At 34.8% G+C, this 19513-nt stretch overlaps 3 protein-coding genes across 5 annotated transcripts; all 3 read left to right on the top strand.

Annotated features, from left to right (window-relative positions):
- Positions 1-402: 402 nt before the first annotated feature.
- LOC120081444 (uncharacterized) lies at positions 403-7604 on the top strand (the record flags this gene model as incomplete). The annotated part of the gene is made up of 3 exons (XM_090309615.1): positions 403-1204; positions 2146-3297; positions 4122-7604. Coding segments are annotated over 3 exons (4866 nt in total), but the record flags the coding sequence as incomplete, so codon positions are not given.
- Positions 7605-9412: 1808 nt separating this feature from the next.
- LOC150030505 (protein IQ-DOMAIN 2-like) lies at positions 9413-13617 on the top strand. Of its 3 annotated transcripts, none has more exons than XM_090309534.1 (7): positions 9413-9687; positions 9795-10083; positions 10486-10591; positions 10688-10987; positions 11590-11817; positions 11962-12081; positions 12546-13617. In XM_090309534.1, the coding sequence occupies exons 3-7, from the start codon at positions 10520-10522 to the stop codon at positions 13215-13217; spliced, it is 1392 nt and encodes a 463-aa protein (XP_090165660.1). In that variant the 5' UTR covers positions 9413-9687; positions 9795-10083; positions 10486-10519; the 3' UTR covers positions 13218-13617. The 3 variants fall into 3 exon arrangements, with proteins under 3 accessions (XP_090165660.1, XP_090165662.1, XP_090165661.1); XM_090309535.1 differs by having other exon boundaries at positions 9546-9687; positions 9802-10083; XM_090309536.1 differs by lacking the exon at positions 9795-10083 and having other exon boundaries at positions 9466-9687.
- A 1206-nt stretch (positions 13618-14823) lies between these two features.
- On the top strand, positions 14824-17641 carry LOC120081556 (mitochondrial import inner membrane translocase subunit TIM14-1-like). Its single transcript, XM_039036545.2, has 3 exons — positions 14824-15070; positions 16165-16343; positions 17114-17641. Exons 1-3 carry the CDS (start codon positions 15068-15070, stop codon positions 17268-17270), a joined length of 339 nt encoding a protein of 112 aa, XP_038892473.1. The 5' UTR covers positions 14824-15067; the 3' UTR covers positions 17271-17641.
- The last annotated feature ends 1872 nt before the right edge of the window (positions 17642-19513 follow it).

The following is a 19513-nucleotide window of genomic DNA, read 5'->3' as shown; positions in this document are numbered from 1 at the left end:
GGCCTCGAGGCGCCCTGGGAGCGTCCCCCTTTGGATGGTTTGTGTAGTTGGTCAATACCAAGGCAAACTCCAGAAATGGATAGGGTCGCTTTAGTTTTTACCCCAATCGATTTTTCCCTTGGGTTGGCTCATTGGGGCAAAAATCTAGGATCTAAAATAAAAGGTCACACTTACGAAAAATTATTAAGCATGTTAATGGTTTCTTGACCAAATAAATGATGACTGGTCAGTATAGGAATAAGAGTTTCTATATTCTCGAGTTTTTGGCCGGGGTTTTTTATGAATTTGGATGGTAAATGATTCCTGGTTTTATCCCTGCTGAGAATTTGCCCCTTGTCCTCCAAACCTGCCTGCACATATATATATTTTTTAATCTTCTGGTATTGATTCTCTCTGTTGTCCTTTTTTATTCCCGAAGGTCATGGTAAGCAGGGTGGTTGGCATCAGTTTTCTGAAGAATCTAGTCACGGTTATGGGCCTTCTCGGTCATTCAGTGACAGGGTGTTAGAAGATGAGAGCTTCCGGCCGTCTGTTGCTCGTGGAGATGGAAAATATATTAGAATCGGTAGAGAAAGTAGAGGTTCTTTTAGTCATAGAGACTGGAGAGGTCACTCCAGGGAGACCAACAATGGATTTGGGAACTCATCGCGAAGGCTATCATCGCAGGATGTGAGTTCTGATCAGAGGTCCGTAGATGATACGGTGACATATTCCTCTCCTCAATCTGTTCATGGGTTGGAAAATGGCCCGAGATCTGACGTGGAAGTGCCCCTTGGCTCCACTGATTGGAAGCCACTTAAGTGGTCCAGATCTGGGAGTTTGTCTTCTCGTGGATCTGCTTACAGCAGTTCGACAAACTCGAAGAATGAAAAGGCTGATTTACCTCTTAGAGTTGCATCTCCTATAGAAAGCCCTTCTGCGGAAGCTACTGCCTGTGTGACATCTTCTCTGCCTTCTGAAGATGCAATTTCTAGGAAGAAGCCAAGGCTTGGATGGGGTGATGGATTAGCCAAGTATGAGAAAGAAAAAGTTGAGGTCCCCGATGGAAGTCTGAGAAAGGAAGTGGCTCTTATTTCAAGCGGTAGTGCTGAATTAACTCACTCCCTTGGTTCAAATTTTGCTGAGAAAAGTCCCAAAACTTTGCCCTTTTCAGATTGTGCATCTCCTGCAACTCCATCCTCTTTTGCCTGTAGTTCATCATCAGGTAAACTTTTTCCATACAAGAAGGAAATTAGACTGGATATTCTAGTGTCTTGAAGTTCTTTATGCTTGTAATTAGCTTAATGCACGCGATAATTATGACAAGATTGTATGCTTAACCTATTCCTACAACATTTTTATTAATTTCTCAACCCTTGTTCTAGTCTCCAGTTCACTGCAGTTTTGCCATGCACGTGCTATTATTAGGTGGACATCTTTGCATGTGCAGTTAAAGGTTTTGAGGGTTGTGAAGAGTAAACTTTAGTTGAACCTAGACAAAGCAAGTTGTATCGAGTATATACTTTGAATTAAAGGATAAGAAGTTTGAATTAGTTGATGGAATTTGGGTTCTGTGCACCTGTTTTTTTGATAAAATTTCATGTATTAAGAATTTATGATTGCATTGTTTTCTCTGATGTTGGACTTCTTATTTCTATTTCTTCAACCTACGAATCTCATTATTAAACTATGAAAGTTGGTTTCTATTAATGTTGAGGGGTAGTTTTTTTTTTTATTTACCTGTAGACGTTTTATTTTCCTATTTTTTGAGATTACCTTGGCCCTAAACTTTTTATTATTTGATACATGCCCTCCAGAACACTAATTATAACTTTCTTAATCAATCGGGGTCCTTTATTTTTCCGATTTAGGGTATTTTTGGAATAGTTTCCCCATGGCCCGTCAGTTTGGTTGTGGTTTTGTGGGACTGCTTTTGTTTTTTCTTCGTGTGTTTATTTCATTATAGTTCCCTCGTGTGTAGAAAAGCAGTTGGGTGAGTGCCTTTAATTCTTTTAGTAGCCTCTTGTGGTTAAGAAGTAATTCTATACTTGAATTTCATGTTTAGGAATTTTAGTATAGATTTTCTTTCTTTCTTTCTTTCTTGCCACTCTTTATGCTGAACAATCATCTTTATTTCTTTTTTCTCTTTTGAATTGAATGCAATAGGCTTGGAGGATAAGCCATTTAGTAAGGGAGCAAGTGCAGATGGCATGATGTGTAGTTCACCTGGGTCCGGTTCACAAAATCTTCAGAAGTTATTGTGTAGTATAGAGAAGATGGAGATTAGTTCAATTGCTAATTTAGGATCTTCACTTGTTGAATTGTTTCATTCTGACCCGAGTACAGTAGAATCATGTTTTGGGAAGTCTACATTGAATAAGCTACTAGCATATAAAGGTGAAATTTCAAAGACATTGGAAACGACAGAGTCTGAAATTGATTCTCTTGAAAATGAACTTAAGTCTTTGAAATCTGGAAATGGAGGCAATGTTTCTCCTAAAAAATATTCCAGTGCCACACATTTGGTGGAGAGTGGTACATATTTCAAAGAACAAGACGGTGTCTCTTGTATTGTTCCTCGCCCTGCTCCCTTGGTGATAGTTTCTTCTTCTGATGCAACAGTTGAGAAGATGCCAGTGTGCAAGGGTGACATGGGAGTTGAAGATGTTGATACAAAGGTTGATGAAATTGATAGTCCTGGAACTGTGACATCAAAATTTAATGAACCATCCCAAGTAGTAAAGGCTGTTGCTTCCGATCTTGTGGAAAATAGTCATTGCTATGAAGTTACAAATGCAATTGTCCCTGACAAGATGGAAGGGAATTTTCCAATATCTGGGCCTTCTGTGGATGAACATAAAACAATTGGCTTTGGCAATGAATGCATTCTTGCTAAGAGTTGTACCAGTGAATCTATGTATGGTGATTTGATGGCCCAAGCTGATAGTAGATCATCTCTTTGTGATTTCATTTTTGCATGTAATAAAGAATGTGCAAGTAAAGCTGCAGAAGTAATTTTTAAGAAATTACCAGCGGAAATGTGCAAGATCAGCAGTAAAAGCACCAAAATTCTGTCCTGCTCGGAGACGGAAAAACTTATTAAAGAGAAATTTGCAATGAGGAGGCGGTTTTTTAAATTTAAGGAGAGTGCATTAACCCTTAGATTTAAAGCCTTGCAACAATCATGGAAAGAAAGTCTGCTGCATTCTGTAAAGAAATGTCGTTCAAGGCCACAAAAAAAGGAGTTGAGTCTAAGGGTGACACATTCTGGCCATCAGAAGTACAGGTCTTCAATTCGCTCCCTTTCGGTTCAGCAAGGTAAGATTACTTTCATCTCTCCTTCAGTGGTATTTCTTTTCCTTTCCACTCCAGAACTTACAAATATGTCTTGAATTTGAACAAATTCTTCAAATGTTATATTGTCCATTTTCTACATTAGAAATGATTTGATTTATTTGTGTTGTTGACAAAACTGTAGTGTGTATATATAAATTTCTCTTAACATTTAAAAAATATATAAAGTATATATATAAATGAGTTAGAATGTTAATGATGAAATTCTAGGGAATATTCTCATCTGCAATAGTGTATGGATTTTGATTTTTATTATTGGAACTTTATTTTTAAATTAAAGAAAGCAAGTCTCTGTACACTTCTTGTTGTGATTGACAATTAATTGGAGTTATCTTGTATTTTATACTCCTTATTTCTTCTGTTATTGGTTGGTTGATTTTAATTGGTGGATTGTGTAACTAGGCTTGTTATGTTTTATTGAGTTGAATTCATTGAGAATTGTGGTGGTTTTTTTTTTTCCAACCAAACATTTTAGTGTCCAGGATCCAGGTTGTCTCAACTAGGAAAGCTTCAAAAGATTTAGTGGATGTGTTCAATATTTCCATCTTGTAGCCAAAGATCTTGGATGAATCATCTACAAAGAGACATGTACTTTTTATCATATATTTTGGTGGAAGTCTACATTTTTTTTGACGTCTTCAAAGTTGTTTGTGGGTCATTAGATTCAAACCTTTGTTGTTGTCTGTGATGTGCATATTTTTCTCTTCCCCTTTGTGAGGTAGTCATAAATCTCTAACAATCACGACATGTCGTTATGATTTAATGAATGCTTAATTTTTTTTTTCCAGGAGCATGTCAGAACTCTTCTCTTCACACAGAAATCGCTGTTCGTCACTCCAGTAAGCTGCTGTTGAACCCTCAAATTAAGCTTTATAGGAGTACCTTAAAGATGCCAGCTATGATTTTGGACAAGAAGGATAAGAAGGCATTGAGGTTCATCTCTAATAATGGGCTGGTTGAAGATCCCTGTGCTGTTGAGAAGGAAAGGAACATGATAAACCCCTGGACTTCAGCCGAGAGAGAGATATTCTGGGAGAAACTATCGTTGTTTGGAAAGGATTTCAAGAAAATCTCTTCATTTCTTGACCTAAAAACCACAGCTGATTGTATCCAGTTCTATTACAAAAACCATAAATCTGATAGTTTTAAGAAGAATAAAAATTTGGAGTTGGGCAAGCAAGTGAAATCTTCTGCCATCACATACTTGGTAACATCAGGGAAAAAATGGAATCCGGACGTTAATGCTACCTCCCTTGATATTTTAGGTGTTGCGTCAGTAATGGCAGCACAAGCAGACTATGACATTGGGAACCAGCAGAAATGTACTCGCCATTTGGGTATGGGAGGGGAAGTTGAGTCAAAAGTATCATGGAGTGCTAGCACTCCTTCAAATAAGAACAGTTTGGATGCTCTTCAGACTGAAAAGGAAACAGTTGCTGCTGATGTGCTTGCTGGTATATGTGGTTCAATATCTTCAGAGGCCCTGAGTTCTTGCATTACAAGTGCTATTGATCCCAGTGAGGACCACATGGAGTGGAAGTGCAATAAAGTAGATTCTGCAGCGAAATTGCCTTCATCGTCTGATGTCATTCAGAAAACTGATAATGAACCTTGTTCAGATGATAGTTCTGAGGATGTAGATTCTTCAAATTGGACAGATGAGGAGAAGTTGATCTTCATGCAGGCTGTATCGTCCTATGGTAAGGATTTTGATAGTATCTCTAGATGTATCAGATCAAAGTCTAGGGACCAGTGCAAGGTTTTCTTTAGCAAAGCTCGGAAATGCCTTGGACTGGATTCAATGCATACTTCTGGAGATGTAGGCGAAACACCTGGAAGTGGTAATGATGGCAGTGGGAGTGGAACCGACAGTGAAGACCACTGTGTTGTGGAGATATGTGGAGCCCGTGGCAGTGATGAATTTGTCTCTGAGTCAATCAACGGTGTAGCAACATCTGTTAACGTAAATCACGAAGAATCTGTATCTGCTGTGACTGTCAACATGCGGACTAGTAGTGAATTTGAGGAAAGTACAGAACTGCAACAGTCGGATGAGAATTGTCAGGCTGTCAGAAACTTGATTTCTGAGACATCGAAGGAAGAGGATGTGCCTAGTCTAGACACTCGTTCTGCCTACAATCTCACAAATGCTGCTGCTGCTTCTCTGAGCCAGCCCGTGCATGACCACAAAATTGAAGGCTCTTCTGAAAATACTGAAGGTGGAAGCAAGTGCTGTAATGAACCTGATATTCTGAGATCTGAATCAGTGTCCACATTAGATGAAAATTCAGCAGCTGTGAGTGAGAGCAGAGCTATAGCGAAGCTTGTATTTGGAGGAGAAGAAGAAGGAAGCAACACTAATTTACATGGTCAGAGTATATTGCAGGGCTCAGTTCAGGATTCAACTGGCTTTGATTCCAGTCTTGCCCCAGAGGGCAGTTCCGTAGGACCTGATCCACAAATCTTGCATCCCAACATTCTTAAAGTGGAACCTGCAGAGAAGAAGTCTTGTATCGAGTCCGAGGAGAACTCTCTTGCTGTCAAGAATTCTGATCCCGGTGTCATTAGAAGGGAAGAGGTGCTTAACCAAGATATATTGTCATCACCACTTGTTTTGCAGGAGGTTAGTGATGCGCATCAAAAAGCTATGAATAAAGATGACCATGCTGAGCACCAAAATAATTTGTCGCGCCATAGTGAATCATCCAAGTTTCCAAGAAGCTACCCGTTCAATAAACAAAATTTTGAGGGCATGAATCAAAATATCAATCACACATATTTTCCTGTTGTTCAAGGGCTGTCAAAGCCAGACATCAATTGTAACAGTACGTATGTTGCTGAGGGCCACTATCTTCAGAATTGTAACAGTTCCAAGCCGCACAACCCGGCTGAGCTTCCTTTTTTGCCTCAGAATATCAAATTTGGTCATGGTCATCAGAAGAACGCTTCATGCAGTGGCAGTGCTTCAGCATGCAGTGGCAGTGCTTCAGATTCTGATGTTCCACGCAGGAAAGGTGATGTGAAACTGTTTGGTCAGATACTAAGTCATGCCCCTTCCCAGCAAAATTCAAGTTCTGGTTCCAGCGAGTGTGGGGAGGAAAAAGGACTTCACAAGTCAAGCAGCAAATCGTGCGACATAGGCGAAAATGTTCCGTTACGGAGTTACGGCTTTTGGGATGGAAGCAGAATACAGATGGGTTTGTCCGCTTTGCCTGATTCTGCCATTTTACAGGCCAAGTATCCTGCTGCATTCAGTGGCTACTCTTCTACGTCTGTTAAAAATGAACAGCAGCCATTGCAGGCACTTGCAAATAATGGTGACCGAAGTCTTAACGGACTAGGCTCCGCTTTTCCAGCAAAGGATGGAGTGGTTGATTATCATTCGTATAGAAGTCGAGATGGTGTTAAGATGCGACCGTTCCCAGTCGATATATTCTCTGAGATGCACAGAAGAAATAGCTTTGATGCTGTATCCTTGTCGAGTTTACAACAGCAGGGAAGGGTACTAGTTGGAATGAATGTTGTTGGAAGGGGAGGGATTCTCATGGGTGGTTCTTGTACTGGTGTTTCAGATCCTGTGGCAGCCATTAAAATGCACTATGCCAAGGCCGAGCAGTACGTCGGGCAACCTGGTAGCACGTTTACCAGAGAAGATGGTAGTTGGAGAGGAGGTAATGGTGGAGATTTAGGCAGCAGATAGTAGATGCGCACCGGGGGCCTCTGCCTGGTCGGGGAGGTCCTCACATGTATCATAATTAGTCTGTTTCAAGTTTTTGTTTTTGAAAAAAGTGGTAGGAGGGTAGAAGTAATTTGAACCTATGAGTTCTGAAAAATCCATCTTTTTGGTTGAAGAAAAAGGGAAGAGATTTTAGGGGAATGTAATATTGTAGCAGTCTTATATTTTTGTTGTATTTGATTGTTGTGACACAGAAATAATCTTCTAAAAATGGGAGCGGGCATAGTTACAGCTCAGCACCTGTTTCAGGTGGATCCTTCAACTTTGATAATCTAACCCTACCTGACCCGCGACATTATCAAGTGGAGGTTAGTAGTTTTGGTCAGCTTCTCCTTTTCTTGACATTTATTCCCCCCCTTATACTACTTGTATGAATAGGAATTTAGGAGTATTGTATTTTGTAGGATTTTGCCTATAATATAGTCATCCAAAATTTGTATTGTATCATATTTCCTTGTTTGTATTTGAGTTTTTGACTAATTTGAAGAATGATTAGTCTTGGAAATGGTACAAATTATTGACTGCTGCTTTTTCACTTTCACTGTTATAACCAATGAATGTATGAGAAAAGAATAATTCTTTTAATCATATGTTTAATCGTCGATTGTGATGGTTTACTTTCAATAATTGATTACTTGAATGAGACTCGTGGGGTCCTTTTATCTTTAGAAATATTCTCAAGTCACATTTACAAATTTTGGTGAATTGTGTTATGGTTGGGTCCTAGTTCAACCATTCTAGTTCGGGATAGCTCTTATTAGTTTAATTTTTCTAGCATCATCTTCATATATTTCAATATTTTTTACAGTAATATTTTTATTTGAAAGATACACTAAAAGGTGAGATTTTGAACAGTTTTTGTTCATTTTTTAAATTAAAAAATAAACGCAAAATAATATTTGTAATAAAAAATTTAATTTTTAAACTCAATTTGTTTAAAGATTAAGTCAACCAATTTTTAATTATTAATTAGGATTTTAGGGTGCGCCAGCAACTTGTCGAGCGAACATGACATGATTTCATTTCATTGCATTATGTTCTAATATTAATATTTTATCTAAAAGCGTTAAACAGTTGGAATGCTTTGGCAATCGAATAAAAATAACTTTCAATATATCTTTTTTCATGTCAGATTCGTTTGATATTTTTAATTTTTGACAATTAAATATATTTCCTTCTGATTAAGTATGATGGTTGAATTTTAATCCTATTTAAAAAAACAAAAGTAATTTTATAAAAGTTAAAATTTTATTTTGTAATCATTTGATTTTTTATTTTTATTTTTAAAAATTAAATCTATTTCATCTACATTTCTTATAATAATTTACATTTTTTTAAATACAATAATTGAATTCTTAATCAAATTTTAAAAATAAAAACAACTTTTTGAAAGTTATTTCTTTTAGTTCTCAAAATTTGGCTTTATTTTTTAAACTATTGATAAAAATAGATAACAAATGAAGAAATTTGGAGGTGAAAATAGTGTTTATGAGCTTAATTTTAAAAAGTAAAAATAAAAAATAAAATAGTTACCAAATGGGATTTTAATTGTCAAATTTTGGCTTATTTTTTTAAACTATTGATAAAAAAGTAGATGATAAAGGAAGAAGTTTAGAGGTGGAAGTAATGTCTATATGCTCAATTTTCAAAAATAAAAACAAAAAATCAAATAGTTATCAACCGAATCCGTAATAATTATTTTTTGTATCTATCTATATATAAAAATAATAATTCAGCTTTTATTGCCAATGTTACTCTTATTAAAAAAAATCTGGACAGTATTACTTTTAGATGTTTGACTAAATTTTTTTTAATAGAAGTTCTGGAATAAAACCTAAACATATAAGCAAAAAGAAATTTATTTATTTCTTTTAATAGAGAATTAAATTAAAATTGTCTAAACGGAACATAAATTTTATATATATTTTAAACTAGGCAATCCAATAAATACTTAAATGGGTCAATATGTTTACATAAAATTTACATACTTTTAGAATTTTAATTTTACCTTTAATAAAACAAATATAAACAAAGTCCTAATGTGTAATAATTCGGTATCATTGAATAGTTGAAATTCTTTGAACACATAAATATGTCACTCGAAAAAAAATAAATTTTGCTGATGAAGTTCGACACGCCAAATAATATTCTAATATCGTGATTTCATGTTGAAATATATTAATGAAGAATATGATAAGTCAGCTTTTGTTTAGCAAGATAACTTAATTGAAGATTTTAATTATTTAAAAAAAATGAAAGACTAAATTGAGAACCACACAAATAAAATAAAATATTGGTTACACAACACTTTGGTATATTTACAGATTTTAAATCCATATCAACATTCCATGAATTTTGACTTTATTCACAAAGTACTAATAACAATAATAATTTAGAATGAAAGAAAGAAAGAAAGACAAAAAAGCAGCTCAGCCATGATTGAAACTTCAACTATTTTAAGGCATCAAGAAAAGAGTTGCAATTGTAACGACCAACGAGATGAAAAACCAACCATGGCTTAAGAGGTCGTGTCAATGGCCGAGCAAAAACTTTCAATGCGCCTATCTGTATCAACATCATCGGCCTTCTTATGATCCATCAGTTATATTTGATTTCTGGTAATGACTCCATTCATTGTAAAATTCTTCTTCTTCTTCTTCTTCTGTTTTTTTTGAAAAACATCTGAAATTTGATTTTGTTGTCGTGGTTGTTGTTCGTGATTGAGATTGAAGAAGAAGAAGAAGAAGAAGATGATGATGATGATGATGATTTGATTTGATGTTCTGTAAATAATATTTGATCGGAATTCGTAGGCCCCATGTTTCCCCTGCTACGGCCAAAATCTGAAGACTCGTTAATTTTCCAACCCTACTGTTGAATTTTTATGGTTTTTATCTCAAGATCCGGTCCACCTTCTCCCCCTTCCTCTATTTTCTCTCTAGACCTATTCTGATCGTTTTCTTTAAGAGAAACTTTGGTTTATGGTTCATGACGATTCGGAACTTCATGCATAGGTATTGAAATGATAGCTCGTTTCTTGTGGATTTTCTTTATTTCTTTTGCTCGAGTCTTGCCGTGGTAGAAATGCTATAGAATTTGAAGTTCGTTTCATTGGAAAATTTCGATGCATGGTGATCCTTCTTTGGTTAAGATTTTGCAGTTTTGTGATATTGGTGTTGCATCGTTTATTGATATATCTTTTACAGAGATTTTTAATTTTTTCGTTTTAATTGGTGAACAGATTTTTTTTCTTTCGTACGTAATTTGATGAACTATTATCTATGAGTAATTTAATGGAATGTCAATTGACATGCCATAATCTATACAATTTTCTTTAGCAGTCAATGTCATATATATGGTGTTTTTAGTTTCATTTTGGTCTGTAAATTAATCTGTTCTTCTCTCTCTGCGACCAGATAAAGTGAAGGAAGACATATGAATGAATAACAAATGGGGAAGAAAGGGAGTTGGTTTTCTGCAGTGAAGAAGGTTCTTAGTCAACCTTCTGAGAAGAAAGACAAGGTTTGAATTGAGCTACTTCTGTTAAATTATATTTTGTATTGTTTTTGCAATCATATGGAAGTCTGCCCTTTAACTTTAGATATATTGTTTCAACAGAAACCAGACAAATCTAAGAAAAAATGGTTCCAAAAGGAGGAGAGTGTGGATGTGATATCCTTTTTGGAGCAATCTCCATTGGATGTTCCTGCACAACCTCCTACAGAAGATGATGTCAAACAAACCGAACCTGAGAATGAGCCAAGTGAGCTTGCACATTTGGAGGCTGCAGAGCCTGCTGTTGCTGAAGCTCAGCCGGCTGTGGAGGTTGAATATCCACCTAGTCCTATCTCCTGTCGCCCAGAAATGTCGGAGGAAACAGCAGCTATTAAGATTCAAACTGCATTTCGTGGATATACGGTACTTCTATATCTAGTTTACATCAAGTATAAGATTTTTAAGCAATTAGAAACATTGGTAACTGTTGTTAATGATAGAAACAATAAGCTAAGATTATTTGTTAATTTTTAAACTATTTCCACCTATCAGTATTTCAAGAAATTTATAGAATTCATAACCAAGTTTTATCTTTGAGTAGTATATGGATTGGTCGTCCCATTTATTTTCTGCAGAAGCAGTTCATTGTTTCTTCAAAATAAGTTCTTTTGGAATACGTTAGCTTTCACTTTTGATGAAGTATCGGTTGAAAATCCAACTCATACGTCAGTCAAGAGGCTCATGTATGGTCAATGTTGCTCATTGGAAATGAGAACCTTCATGTTGAAATTTTACCCTCATTCTTCTTTGTGCTGTTCCTATTGAAATTTCGTGAAAGCATTTCTTGATGTCATTCAACTCTATCTGGATTTTGAAGAGTTCTTCTTCTGCCAGATATAGGAAAGCATCAGTAATAATCTACATCATGATTTTTCGAGTATTTTACATATCAGAAATGACATGTACGAATGTTCTCTTTTTCTTTTTAAATTATTTATTTTATATTTTTGCATTTCTCAATACAGGCAAGGAGAGCATTGAGAGCTCTCAAAGCGTTGATGAGATTGAAGACGTTGGTACAAGGGCAGTCTGTCAAACGGCAAGTGGCCTCTACTTTAAAATGCATGCAGACCCTTACTCATTTACAGTCAGAGATTCGTGCAAGGAGAATAAGAATGTCTGAAGAAAATCAGGCTCTTCAGCGGCAACTTCGTAACAAACGTGAGAAAGATCTCGAGAAGTTAAAATTTGCTGTAAGTTCTCTTTGTTCAAACTTTTCGGCTGAATTTAACCTATTGTATCTGTAGCGCTTGAACAAACATGTCTGTCACTGTGCTGTGTCAGTATGAGCTTTTGTTCTTTATTGTAATCTGCCATCATTACAACTTGCACTACAGATGGACGATGAGTGGAACCATAGCACCCAATCTAAAGCACAAATTGAAGCTAAACGATTGAATAAGCATGAAGCTGCAATAAGAAGAGAAAGGGCTCTGGCTTATGCTTACTCTCATCAGGTACCAAAACTTATTATTTCCTTAATCCCGTAGTATGTGCTTTGCTGAGGTCAATTCCTGACTCTGGATCACAATGTTCTTATTGGTCCAAATTTTTTAGAGGACATTGTACCTGGTGAATTGAAGGGTACTTCAATCAGTACATATAATTTGCATATTCGATTTTATGTAATCACTTTAGTTCTATGGTTGCAGTGCCATCATCTATTACGAGTTTTGCTCAATGCATTTCTTTGTGATAGAAAAAAGTAACTGGTGTCAATAGAATATCTCACTTCACTAACTTTCTTTGTAAGGTGGTTTCTAGAAAGTCTCTTGTAGGTTACCATATTTAGCAACTCCTTGCAGTTTTTGTTCTGCTCATAGTAGGATTGTTTCTCAAGTTCTGTAAACAATAATTTCCATCCAGTAGCGTTTCCTTTTAGAATATCAAATGAAAATAAGTTTTTATCTGTTATGAACAGCAAACATGGAAGAATTCTTCAAAAACTGCAACCCCCACTGTCATGGATCCAAACAATCCCCATTGGGGTTGGAGTTGGTTGGAGAGGTGGATGGCAGCTCGTCCATGGGAATCTCGAAACACCACTGATTACCCAGATCACATTTCTATCACGAGTCTTGCAACTCGCGCATCTGTGGTCGACATACTCCAAATTTATGCTCGTCGTGATCAGAACTCTTCTACCAAGCTTTCTCCAAAGTCTCCTACAAGCCAAAAGTCAAGCCAATTGCATAAATATCATTCACCTTCAACTCCCAAGGCATTATCTTCATCATCTGGCAGAAAGAAAACAAATGCAGCCAAATCAAAGGTAGGCAGCTGGGGTGGGGATGATGGTATAAGGAGCACCACTAGTGTCAAATCAAAGCTCTCTCGGAGGCATACTATTGCAGGGTCATCATTCAGGGATGATGAAAGCCTTGCCAGTTTACCTTCAGTTTCAAGTTACGCGACGCCATCGAAGACTGTGAAGACTCGGTCCCGGTTGGCAAGTTCATCTAGAACAGAGAAGAAAGGAACAATGGAAAAAGGATCTGCAAGTGCAAGTTCTGCAAAGAAGCGGCTTTCCTTTACAGCTTTTCCTATTAAGCCAAGGAGGCAATCTAGTCCTCCAGTTGTGAATACTAGCTAAGTACATTAAAAGATGATAAAGTTCGCATCATAGAGAGTGGCAGTACCAAAGGAAAGGAGGAAACAAATTCATTGATCGTGAGTTCGTCAATCCAAGGATCGTACTTTCGTCATTTGCTTTCTTCAACAGCTTCTACTTCCCAAGTGAGTGAGCATATATATATATGTTTCTTGCAAGCACCGGTCCATGTCCATGGTTTTTTTTTAGTTTCTTTCTTTCTTCTCTCTCTCTTTTCTTAAAAAAAATATTTTTCTTTTTCCCATACCATTGGTCTTCCTGAAATTCTTATCTGTATGTAATAAGATTTGTTTTTGGGTTGCATTTATCTATTGAAACCATTTGTAAATCTGTTTGTCTATAATATATTGTGAGGATTCTTCTGGGTTTTCTTTTGAGACAATTCTTTGACTGGTTCATCTTGTCTCTTTCAAATTTCATTTGTTTAAAATAACATTTTTTTTTGTAGTTTACTTGCAGTTTCTTTGCTTACTGTAGATTCCTCTACAACTCTTCGTTTTGGTCCTTTGAGCAACCAACTTGAGTATCTATTGAAGTAGGAATTGGGATGTGTCCCTTCACTTTTCTGGGAAAAATTAGATGTGTATATATATATATACAGGTTTCTTTTTTAGTTCTAGTGAAATTCATACCTCTAATTTTATTTTATCTTTTGTTAATGATATACTATCTTAATCAATTGAATTTAGGGATGTTCCTTTTTTCTCATTTGTATAGACTTATTCCAACAATTTGGCCACGTTATGTTCTCCATCTCCACCCTGTTTCTGGTTTAAATCTCTCTGTCCTTATACCAACAAAGGTTTTATTGATAGAATTTACTCAATATATAGAAAAATATATTCAAAGTACATAATTATATAGTATCATCATTTTAATTTGAAGTTAAATTGTACCCTCGCACTCTTTTAAATTTAAATTTTATCCCAAACAAATAATAGTAATTTTACATTTTTGCAAGTCATTAATGCTTCAACTGATTGAGTTGCAACATGTTTAATTTATTAATATCAATTACCTTCATTACTTTGTAGTTGAATTATTGAAATTAAACATAAACTATTCAAGACATATCCACACAAACACATGAGATTATTGTAGTAAAATCAATATGTACTCATTTTTTTATTCAAACTCTTATACACAAATTTTGTTGTAAAAAAAAGGTCAAACTATCAAAAAATACCTATAAATTATAGTTTGGGTTAGTTATAATTATATCTCGAACTTTAAAAAGTTTCATTTTTTCTTAAAGTTTGAAATTTATTTCAAAATAACCCTTATAGGTTTCTGCCGCTAAATTTATAGACGAAAAAGTTTGTATTTGCTTATGTAAAAAAAATCTAAACATATGTAAAAATAAATACACATGATACTTCGATGTTTTATAAATGTTGTCGTCTTCCTGCTTTCGTCCCTGTTTTGTTTATGATTTTTCTTTTTTGGGCTAAAACCCTAACCCTAAATTTTCTTATTGCATGTGTTTAAATATGTTTACTTAAAGCAAATTTCAAGCTAGAAAGGTTGACATGAAATTCAAAGTTTGGGGTATTTTTAATAATTTAACTTAAAACACACACAAAATTAGCTTCATTTTATAATTTGTTGAAGACAAGTATAAAATAGTAAATTCTTGGACCAACCCAGCTTTTAACATAACGAGAAAAGCTCACCAATTTCATCATCGTCCCCTGAAACGTGAAACCAAAGGTGCTTTGCTTCGTCATTGTAGTTTCGATAGCTCAATCGGATTTGCTTCTGAATCGAAAATTGGATCCGGATTTCTGAATGAAATTCCACATTCTCTCACCTACCTCTGGAATTTCACTCAAATGGTGAGCAAAATCCCACTCTCTTTCTTTATGTTTCAGTATGTTTCATTCGGCACTGATCTTGATAGCTTTCTATCATCTCTGTCTCCCTCATTTCTACGTTCTTATGATCCACATATGTTTTTCGTTTGTGATTGATGTTACTTTTGATCCTTCCGAAAATTTGGAGTTACTACTTGCTTCTTATTGGAATTTAGTGTAAATCATTTCAATTTTGCCCTTGAAATTTTATTGTGGATATACTATATTATAGTTTCGTGTGGCTGATATCTCATTGAGGGTTCACATCGCCTGGGTTTTGATTTTGGAGTCGTGGCCAAAATATTTTCGTTGACGACTTTCAATTGGAGGTCGAGCATCTCGACCTCATTGATTGGGGTTTTTCTGCTATCAAGCTGCTAGAAATGGAATCAATGCATCTTTCAATACTGATTACATCACTTTTCCTGTTGGTGGTAAACTTAACACTGGGAAAGTTCTCCATTGAACGACATTTTGCTAATTGGCAGCACTGCATAATTACACGATATTGATTAGGATCTTGGAGAAAAGCGATGGACCTCAATATTATTTTTCATGGTAAAACCTTAAACTGGGGAAGGATTAGAGAGATCTTCCTCTCACAGACTTGGAGTATCTCATTTCACCAAGGCATACCCTCTTTCTCACTTACATCCCCTTAATAATACCCCATTGCTCAAGACTCTGTTACATTCAATGACTCAGTTACAAAAATGTGCCCCTTCTATCTAACTCACAATTCTTTGATGAACAGTTATTATTTAATGTCACCTTACGAGGGTCGATTACCAGACCTTTTTGTAATTATGATGTTATTCTTATTCTTCGGGATTGGAGCCTGTTTCTGTAGCTTGTGTCATACCCCGTTCCTTTTCAATGCGCTCGTTTTTTTTTTTTTTTTGTATACCTCGTATATTCCTTCATTCTAGTTTCTTATAAAAATAAATAAAAAAGGTATGCATTTCAAATTTTAACTCGTCTGTAGTTATTCAGATTTGTAGATGATGTTTACATTCAACTTGGAGTTCCAATTCTGATGTTCCAATAAGACTAACAAACTTCTAGGTGTGTATTAGGCTACACCACTCCTCGCTGGTCTTGCAGTAGCTGCAGCAGCTCTTGCTGGTAGATATGGAATTCGAGCTTGGCAAGCATTCAAGTCACGGCCACCACAAGCTAGATCACGCAAATTCTATGAAGGTGGTTTCTATCCTACGATGACGAGGAGGGAAGCAGCTCTTATTCTTGGTATTAGGTAGTCCAACATACTTGTATTTCATCTTCGTAAATAAATAACTAAATTTTTGCTGGTTATTGATCTTCCATCACTCTTGATGTTATGACATTGCATCTTAATTATTTTGATAACCTGGTCTTTTTAAGTTCATAACTCGGCATAGTTTACTTGAGTAGTAGGGATCTTAAAGACATTCAGGTTTCTTTGCAGTTAATGATCACATAAGTATTTACATAAGAGAATCCAATCAGTAACTTATGGCTCAAATATGGTCATTTAGGAATATTTTCATTCTTTCTAAGCCTTATATTTTGGTCCAGGCATTGGTTTACATTGCCCTCTGAGAACAATGAGAATCTTTGCTTATTTATTTCTTCTTTCCTTTACATTTCATGATCCGACCCTTGGGAAACATATTATCTGGATCATTTGTTTTGAGTAGAGAGATCAGTGAGACACCAACAAGATAATTGATTCTGATGTTCCATGAAGTGATTGTAAAATTACTTACTTTTTTAGGACACGTCTAGAAAGCAATGCTTCTGTACATGAGTTCGAATTTCTATTGAAAACATGGCTTCTTGAGCAATATCCACTTTCATATGTTGTCCTTATTCTCGCGAAAACAGATGTACTACTGGTAGGCTTGTACCAACTTTTCCACCATAAACATCTTGATGAATGAAAGAACACTAAGAAGTGTATTTATTTATCAATTGTTTCATTCACGCCATTAAGTAGCTTACTTTGTGTAATGATTGACCAAAGTTATCCTCGATGGTTAACAGAGAAAATGCAACTCCAGATAAGATTAAGGAAGCACATAGAAGGGTCATGATCGCAAACCATCCTGATGCTGGTGGCAGTCATTATCTTGCTTCTAAGATCAATGAAGCTAAGGATGTGCTACTCGGAAAATCAAAAAGCAGTGGATCAGCATTTTAATGAGGTGCGCTGCTTTAATTTTAGGATCCCTGCAAAAAAGGGGGGGAAAACTTTCTTTTCCAAATATACTTCAAAAGTTCAAACAACCTGCCAAACGCTATGCTCACCAATCGATTTTATTTCCTTTAGTCTGAGAAAAAAAGATACAATGTTTAGACTTGAAGTTGACTTTAATGCTGAAAGTTCCTTTGAACATTAAAATAAGTATGATTGTGAAGTGCATCCCATAATCGGAGTCATGGAACAATATTGTCTTTTCATAGTCATTCACTTATCTAATCTCTACCAGGACAAGTTATCTGTATGCGTTTTCTTTAGACATTTATCATTTTTCTATTTTCAGTCTCTAGTGATTTGAATTTGTACAGCAACCTTTGTCAAGTTTATGTTTTCTTTCTTTTCTTATCATGGATTATAGATTGGTTATATTGTATTCTAGTCATTGGATTCTCAGAAATCTAAGTGGAGAATTCTATGTTGGTTTTCTTTTTTTTGGGAAATAGTCATAATCAAAGGGACTGTCTTTGGGATTATTATTTTGAATATAAGATATTGTTGCTTTGATTGGACATCAGCAATATTAGTTATCGTATTCGTTTTGCTTATCTGGAACAAGCGCAACCTTGAGAATGGCATTTTTTTTTAATATGCTGTTTTTATTTTTTATATATGTATTATTATTTTTAGTTCATCAACGTGTTGAGTTGGCAGGAATGTGAACATTTGACCACTCGTTGAAAATATACGTCTAATCCAATTTAGTTATATTCAGGTTGACATTGTACAGTTTTATGAATGATGTGAAAACTGATGTATTATGTTGACAAAGTTGGGTTGGTTATTTTTATGAATGATAATCTTTCTAAGAAATAACTTATAAAGAAAATCTCTTATATTTGATTTCCTTTCTTTTAGAAAACCAAGCCCTCTTTTTAGTTGTTCTTTCAACATCATCTGATGTGGGCAAAAAATAAAAGTCCCGTCTTAGCTTCAAATTTTTGCTTATGAACCGTCATTAAAAAGATAATTATCCTCAAACGACTAATCATGTAGATCGTTTTTGTCTTCAACTCTTCAATCCTCCACTTGTTATGGATGAGTTGTCATTAGGATAAAATGAACATCCAAATGAATAATCTTTGATTTTGTAGATTCTTAAAAATCAATTATGATTAAACAAAACTAGAAGTCAACTTTATATTTGGAAAACTGTTATTTTTAACCTAAAAAATTTTTTAGGTGACAAATCTTACATCTTTTTATAAACTTCTTTTTCTAACATCTTTTATTACTTTTTAGATGTTATTACTTTTTTTCAATTTTAAGGGGAGGATGTCACATAATAAAAGTACAATTTTTCATAAATCCACTTGGACCCCTACTTACATAATGGAAATTAGAATAATTCGATCAAAAGGAAAAACTATATGTACTAATCATGATAAAATTCCTAATATTATGTTTTGTTTAAGGAGTCTTAATATTATGTTTATCGAAGCTAATTTAGAAATGAAATAAAAAAATACATTAGCCAAAGTGAGCTTAATTCAATAGACGGTTCAATCCCCTACCTTGCAATTATTGTACTAAAAAATACATTACAATTAAATCTGGTTCATTGAATTGAAAATAGAGTCAACTTAATTTAAATGTGAGACCTTCGCAAAAATATAACTTTTTAAAATTTATTTGCTAAATTACAAGTATAGTTCATAAATTTTTTAAATTTGTATTTATTTGGTCATTGAACTTTTGAAGATATCTAAGAGACATGTACACTTTCAATTTTATGTGAAATAAGAATAGGTGTTTAAACTTTCAATTTTGTATCTAATGAAAACTCTAAATATTATGTCAAATCCATGAATCTTACAAAAGTTAAAAGAACACCGATCAAAATTATAATTTTAAAAGTTCATGAATCAAATAAAATCAAACTTTTTAAGTTTTGAGACAATTTTTTTAAACTTAAATATTAATAAAAATAATTAAGAATTAAGATTCCTCAGTTATTTCTTAATTTTGTTGGAAGTTTGGAACATCTTATTCTCCCAAATGAAAATAAATAAATAAATGTAAAGTAAACGTATGCATTATTAATAAGGTAGGTTTGGTTGCTTCCTCCAAAATCATTATCCAAAAAGAAAAAAGGATAGAGATACGTGGAGCATTGCCCGATAAAATATATTTGTCCTCCACTCATCTTCTTACACGTGGATATGAATTTCATTTTACACTTTCTT

This window comes from Benincasa hispida, unplaced genomic scaffold (genome assembly GCF_027475165.1).
Source record: "Benincasa hispida cultivar pf3 unplaced genomic scaffold, pf3_genome.v1.1 HicScf1848, whole genome shotgun sequence".
NCBI lineage: Eukaryota > Viridiplantae > Streptophyta > Magnoliopsida > Cucurbitales > Cucurbitaceae > Benincasa > Benincasa hispida.
This window is presented reverse-complemented; position numbering and strand designations above follow the sequence as displayed.